The following is a 7,624-nucleotide window of genomic DNA, read 5'->3' as shown; positions in this document are numbered from 1 at the left end:
GACAATTTGTGTGTGTGTTACTGTGTTTATGTAGTATTACTGTTACTGCAGTATTACTGTGTTACTGCAGTATTACTGTGTTACTGTAGTATTACTGTTACTGCAGTATTACTGTGTTACTGTAGTATTACTGTTACTGCAGTATTACTGTGTTTATGTAGTATTACTGTTACTGCAGTATTAATGTGTTACTGCAGTATTACTGTGTTCCTGTAGTATTACTGTTACTGCAGTATTACTGTGTTACTGTAGTATTACTGTTACTGCAGTATTACTGTGTTTATGTAGTATTACTGTTACTGCAGTATTACTGTGTTACTGTAGTATTACTTTTACTGCAGTATTACTGTGTTACTGTAGTATTACTGTTACTGCAGTATTACTGTGTTTATGTAGTATTACTGTTACTGCAGTATTACTGTGTTACTGCAGTATAACTGTGTTACTGTAGTATTACTGTTACTGCAGTATTACTGTTACTGCAGTATTACTGTGTTTATGTAGTATTACTGTTACTGCAGTATTACTGTGTTACTGCAGTATTACTGTGTTACTGTAGTATTACTGTTACTGCAGTATTACTGTGTTACTGTAGTATTACTGTTACTGCAGTATTACTGTGTTTATGTAGTATTACTGTTACTGCAGTATTAATGTGTTACTGCAGTATTACTGTGTTACTGTAGTATTACTGTTACTGCAGTATTACTGTGTTACTGTAGTATTACTGTTACTGCAGTATTACTGTGTTTATGTAGTATTACTGTTACTACAGTATTACTGTGTTACTGTAGTATTACTTTTACTGCAGTATTACTGTGTTACTGTAGTATTACTGTTACTGCAGTATTACTGTGTTTATGTAGTATTACTGTTACTGCAGTATTACTGTGTTACTGCAGTATAACTGTGTTACTGTAGTATTACTGTTACTGCAGTATTACTGTGTTACTGTAGTATTACTGTGTTACTGCAGTATTACTGTGTTACTGTAGTATTACTGTGTTACTGTAGTATTACTGTGTTACTGCAGTATTACTGTGTTACTGTAGTATTACTGTTACTGCAGTATTACTGTTACTGCAGTATTACTGTGTTTATGTAGTATTACTGTTACTGCAATTTTACTGTGTTACTGCAGTATTACTGTGTTACTGTAGTATTACTGTTACTGCAGTATTACTGTGTTTATGTAGTATTACTGTTACTGCAGTATTACTGTGTTACTGCAGTATTACTGTGTTACTGTAGTATTACTGTTACTGCAGTATTACTGTGTTACTGTAGTATTACTGTTACTGCAGTATTACTGTGTTTATGTAGTATTACTGTTACTGCAGTATTACTGTGTTACTGCAGTATTACTGTGTTACTGTAGTATTACTTTTACTGCAGTATTACTGTGTTACTGTAGTATTACTGTGTTTATGTAGTATTACTGTTACTGCAGTATTACTGTGTTACTGCAGTATAACTGTGTTACTGTAGTATTACTGTTACTGCAGTATTACTGTGTTACTGTAGTATTACTGTGTTACTGCAGTATAACTGTGTTACTGTAGTATTACTGTTACTGCAGTATTACTGTGTTACTGTAGTATTACTGTGTTACTGCAGTATTACTGTGTTACTGTAGTATTACTGTGTTACTGCAGTATTACTGTGTTACTGTAGTATTACTGTTACTGCAGTATTACTGTTACTGCAGTATTACTGTGTTTATGTAGTATTACTGTTACTGCAATTTTACTGTGTTACTGCAGTATTACTGTGTTACTGTAGTATTACTGTTACTGCAGTATTACTGTGTTACTGTAGTATTACTGTTTTACTGTAGTACTTCTGTAGTAGAATACTGTATTACAGAGGTTTCTTTTATAGTTTTATTGTATGTCTGACAGACACACAGCTGTGACGTCACTTCGACCGGTTATCATCTTCTCTTTGTGTGTGTGTGTGTGTGTCTGTTGCGATTCGGTGGTTCATTTGTTCTCCTCACTGGCCTCTCCGCGGTGGGCGGGGTCAGTTCTCGGTGGTTCCACGTCATACAGCAGCGCGTTGTAATCTGAGCTGCAGGGTGGGGCGGGGTTAATGTTCATTCCTCACGTGATCTCGTATCGTTCGCTGATTGGATGCTGCTCGTCACGTGACACGTTGACACGTTGTCATAGAGATTGACCCCACCCATACCACACGTCACCCCCCCGGCGTCAAAAACAAGCGCTCCCCAACAGGCGGGGGTTAAGGCGCGTGCGGTGAGCGGATTGGTTTTTGGCGTCTGCAGCGGGCTGAGCTGTGATTGGTCAGAAGTGCGGAGCGGAGCCGTCAGTCAGAGATAGGCCCCGCCCCCCGGACTCAGTGGTGGCTGCTCCGGGACCAGAACTCAGCGCTCCGCCGGATCATCAGTTATCGATGAGTTATCGATCAGAGGGTGATCAGCGGGTCGGTCAGCTGTGAGGATCAGGTGTGTTGGGTTTGTGTTCGGGGATGTCCCGGCTGCTGGAGAGCAGAAGACAGGACAGGATGAAGGAGATCAATCTGAAGGTGAGTTCACTTCTTCGGACTAGAACCCCCCCCACAACCCCCCTCTCATCATATACATAAAGACAGAGAGTATGCTGATCGATACTGATCACTGGTCGAGCAGCTGATCACACACTTCTCATCAGATCGATCAGACAGTGAAGAACTTTCCGTCTGTTCCGCTTTGTCTCTCAGTCCCGTTACTGAGGGAGATCGATACTTCTTGTAGCTGATCGATCAGAGGTTCTGATCAGTGTGTGTTGGATCAGAGTGATTGATCACAGTGTGTGTGTGTGTGTGTGTGTGTGTGTGTGTGTGTGTGTGTGTGTGTGTGTGAAGAAGTTCAACAAACGGAAACAGAAACACGGGACTTTTTTTTTTCTCTCGTTCAGACTGAAACAAAAAAAAACTGACGGGTTTTTATCGTCAGGAGAAAGAGAGAGAGAGAGAGAGAGTGTGTGTGTGTGAGTGTGTGTGTGTGTGTGTGAGTGTGTGAGTGAGAGAGAGTGTGTTTGTTGGTGTGTGTGTACCGTTCAAACGGACTTTGAGTGTGTGTGTGTGTCCGTTAGCAGCAGCGTGGCCGCTTTGTCCTGCAGGAGGAAACGAGGAGGGGGAGGGGAGACAGAGAGTGTGTGTGTGTGTGTGTGTGTGTGTGTGTGTGTGTGTGTGTGTGTGCAGACAGGAAGTGAAGGTGGATGTTTGACCTCTCACCTCTTAGATTTCAACAAAGTAAAGGGGTCAGACGGTACATTACAGTAGGGGAGAGTGGGGACAGTTGTAACAGCTGCAGGTTAAAGGGACAGTTCAGATTATTAGAAGTGAGGTTGGAGGAGATGGACGTCCTGTCCACATATCTACAATACAACTACACTAATCAATATCTGATCAGGGTTATCAATATGTTCAAAATCATGTCAATATCAATATCAACACCTTAATTACAATATTTGGTGAAACTTTATTGTTTATATATATAAAAAGAGGCAAAACATTTTTAAAACAAAAAAATATAAACAAAACAGTTTATACACACACACACACACACACTCACACACACACTCACACACACACACACACACACTCACACACTCACACACACACACACTCACACACACACTCACACACACACACACACACACACACACACACACACTCACACACACACACACACTCACACACACACACACACACACACACACACACACACTCACACACACACACTCACACACACTCACACACACACACACACACACACACACACACACACACACTCACACACACACACTCACACACACTCACACACACACACACACATATATATAATGTTTTGTTTTGTTTCAGTGTTTTTATTTTCTAAACTTTCTATTTTTTGACAGATTCTTTCAATATTTCTATCTGATGTGTAAAAAACAACGTTCTTCTGAATCAAAGAGTTCTGGTGATTTTTTTTTTAGCATTAAGAGACTCACAGATATTTTAATAAATCAAATTGTTGCTGTTTACGACGAACATGAAACATTTTGTCGACGTCTACATTTGATAAAAGATTTAATCAGCAGGTTTAACAGAGTTTGAGCTTTAAAATATAATTTCCAGTCAAAAATCGTTTTAATTCTCCACAACGAGTGATAATTCACTTAGGAATTAAATATATTTACAAATACTCTTTAAACTGGTTTATTCTCATCAGTATTTTCTCGTTTATATCAAAAGTGTGAATAAATCTGTCTTTGTGTTTCAGTTTATAAACTACTAACATCAGTTAGTATCATATTTTATATTATTGGAAAGTCTCACCTTTACAAAAAGGTAGAAGTTGTGATGATGTCGTCAGGTCGACGCCCTCCGCCATCACACTGACCCCACTGAAAGATATCATGTGATCTGTGCAGCAATCTGCATGGCGTTCTCCACGCCGTCCCCGTACTTTGATCCGGTGCCTGACGGTGAAGGCGCTGCACCGACTGATCAGAGATCTGTCTGGTACTGATCTGCAGATCTTGACTGTAAATCTGTGGAAGAGCTGACGGTTCCTCAGTGAAGCGAGGAACCGTCAGCTCTTCTTGAGTCTCGGCACGTCGTCCTACGTTTGGAAATGGCAACTTGCTGAAACCAAATAATGTTGCCATTCTGTGAAGCAGAACGCCGGCGTCCACCGGATCTGTTCCACCGGACCTCGATGCTCGGAGAACACAAAGTCTACAAAGATGCAGGATCCCTGCACACAAGGGCTGTCAATCAGCTGTCAATCAGCTGTCAATCAGCTGTCAATCAGCTGTCAATCAGCTGTCAATCAGCTGTCAATCATACAGCTGTAACTGACACACACCTGGCAGCACCTGAAGTATCAAAAGAAGAGTGAAGACGTTTCACCTGCAGCCTCACAGGTTCTTCCTTTTTGTAAAGGTGAGACTTTCCAATAATATAAAATATTATCATTTTTTAAATATCAATGATACAGAAGACAAAGTAAATGTTTTATTTTTACCTGTTTCAGCCACAGGTGGTCAAACTGACCCCACAGAAGTTATCGGTGTTGTTACTTTCTGCATAGTTGGAGATGCATCTTGGTTGCTTAGCAACTACCGTTGTCTCTGTCTCTTCTCAATATTAAAATACAAATAATGAATTAATTTAAAAACAAAGTAGGGGAGACCAGGGATGGTTGTAACACTGAATCTTTGTGTTAAAGGAGAAGTTTGTGATTTCCAGCAGCATCTAACGTTCAAACCTTAGTTTGCAACTAAGAGGATTTACCCCGACACCAAGAGTACGGTGGCCGTCAGCGGACAAAATGGCGAGCGAACGCCTCTCACAACAAACTACAGTTATGTGTTTAGGATGAATCACCTGTCCAGCAGGAAACAGGAAACCTCGGCGTCACTGTGAAAACGTTTGTCCTCCAGCAGCGACTTCCATCGTGTGAACGTGCCGATGTTGATTCGTGTTTTTGCCGTTTCCTGTCATGTTTGCGTTTACTTTCTTCGCGTCTCCGCTTCTTGGATGACGGGATTCACTGTCCGCTGCTTTTTGTTCTGGTACAGTGTTTGTCTGATCCTCCATTTGTCAAAACTGTGCCAGTCAAGGTTCACGACGCTAAACGGTCTGCCAGCGATCAGCCGCGTCGATCCTCCCCGTCTACTTCCATGTTTACGCTGCGGCGTCTACGTGAGGTCGCCGTGGGCTTCCCAAGACTCACTGTTAGTGCAGTTTGTCCGCTCTGCGCTGCCGTAGACGGCGCAGGATGATGACCTCCGTAAGTCGACCCGACAGTATAAATGGCTATTTCTAAACATATAGATTATCATTATTATTATTATTATTAGTTTACGTTGATCGATAATAATAAATAAAATACTTATATATAATATTTCTCATTTATGTACATAACTTCCTGTAATTATTACAGACTGGTCCTTTAAAGCTGTCAGATGTTTCTGTACTCGTTTCCACTCTTTTCTCACAGACTGTGATTATTGTGTGTTTTGGTTCTCGGTGGAAATTTGTTCTTGTTATTAAAATAACGTGTTTATAATCTTATAAAATACATTAAATTGTTTCTGGCTCAGTATTTCTAGATGAGTCTAAAGTTTGAATCGTATCACTGATGGTTTTTATCTTACAGAAGAATAATATATGAAATATATATAGATTTAATATATGTAATGATATGAATATTGATAAATATATAAACAGAATTTATATTTTGGTGATATTTAATTTTTAAAAAGATTAACAAAATAAAAATATGAATCTCTCAGTCTGATGTTTATCAGGAGAGTTTGAAGGTCAAAGGTCAAAATAGATACTAGTTCTCCTGTGTGACATCACGTCTGTCCAAGAGACATGTGGACATGGACTGAGGACAGCGAGCGTAACAATGTTCAGATCTGAACTCTCTCTCTTTTTTAAAATGCTCATGGTGTCAAGGTCAGCTGATGTCTCGTGGGGGGGGGGTCATACGGCGGCCATCTTGAACTGACGTTGTGAAAAACGTTGATTTGAAGTCCTGAGGAGTGAAACTACGAAGACAGATTAATGAGTCAGAGACATGTTGAGTCTAATCCAGGATGTTCAGAGTCATGAAGGCGTCTCTCTTTTAACCTGGTAACCATGGTAACTGATGCTAAACTCATCACCTGGTCAGCAGCAGGTTATGTTCAGAGTTTATGTTCATAATATCACTGAACGAATCCAGCAGCACAAACTGTCTGCATCACGTTGTCATGGTAACCTCCGTTTGGTGATGCAGAGTCATTTTCCCCGTTTGCTCCAGATCATATTAACACTTTTGTTGCGTCATTTGACTCTTCTTCCTCATGAAATGAAGCGATCGAGCGTCTTACTGAAGTCAGAATCATCAAGTTGTTATAATTATGAGCTGTGGAAAAAAAAACATGACAAATAAAGCAGGAGAAGAAGAATGATGTGAGAAAATGACTGATGGACTAAATGTGGTCTTAATGCTGCAGTTTATTCTAACATGAAAACATTAAACAATAAAAGTCCATCCAGCAGATTTAAACATGATGAAGTCTGTCTGTCTCTGTCCTCTGATGACAGAGACGAGGACATCACTGAAGTTTTTCACCAAACCAACGTAAAATGAGTGGAACTGATTTAAGATTGTCTGATCAATGATGATCAATTTTCTAATCAGTGATCTGAGCTGCAAAATCACAGACAAAACAGAAAACAGTAAAAAGTCTTCAAAGTGTCTGTAGTTGCTTCATCATTATTTTACTGTGTGGATTATAAACCATGTCAATTTAAAGAGTTAATATGATCTGGAGCAAACGGGGAAAATGACTCTGCATCACCAAACGGAGGTTACCATGACAACGTGATGCTGCTGTTACATTATGTTTCATGTTTACATTATATGGAATCGTTCGGTGATATTATGAACATAAACTCTGAACATAACCTGCTGCTGACCAGGTGATGAGTTTAGCATCAGTTACCATGGTTACCAGGTTAAAAGAGAGACGCCTTCATGACTCTGAACATCCTGGATTAGACTCAACATAGCTGCGTCCAGGTCTTTGTTTTGGTCCAATCAGGGTCTCTATAGGTCACGGTCTGTGATGTGGTGTGTTTA

At 40.1% G+C, this 7,624-nt stretch overlaps 1 protein-coding gene across 2 annotated transcripts in view; it reads left to right on the top strand.

Moving 5' to 3' along the window:
* The first annotated feature begins 2,327 nt into the window (after positions 1-2,327).
* The window catches only part of arhgef2b (rho/rac guanine nucleotide exchange factor (GEF) 2b), a 35,463-nt gene continuing 30,166 nt past the window's right edge, over positions 2,328-7,624 (top strand). Inside the window, exon 1 of one of the 2 annotated variants that reach the window (XM_084714257.1) lies at positions 2,328-2,544. In XM_084714257.1, coding sequence (XP_084570383.1) covers positions 2,488-2,544 — 57 coding nt within the window. In that variant the 5' untranslated portion in view covers positions 2,328-2,487. The remainder of the gene's footprint in view (positions 2,545-7,624) is intronic. The other variant, XM_084714258.1, reaches the window with a different exon arrangement.

Source organism: Lutjanus erythropterus, unplaced genomic scaffold, assembly GCF_056507025.1.
Source record: "Lutjanus erythropterus isolate fLutEry1 unplaced genomic scaffold, fLutEry1.hap2 Scaffold_170, whole genome shotgun sequence".
NCBI classification, from domain to species: domain Eukaryota; kingdom Metazoa; phylum Chordata; class Actinopteri; order Lutjaniformes; family Lutjanidae; genus Lutjanus; species Lutjanus erythropterus.
Note: the sequence above shows the minus strand (reverse complement) of the source record. Positions and strands in the feature narration are given on the sequence as shown.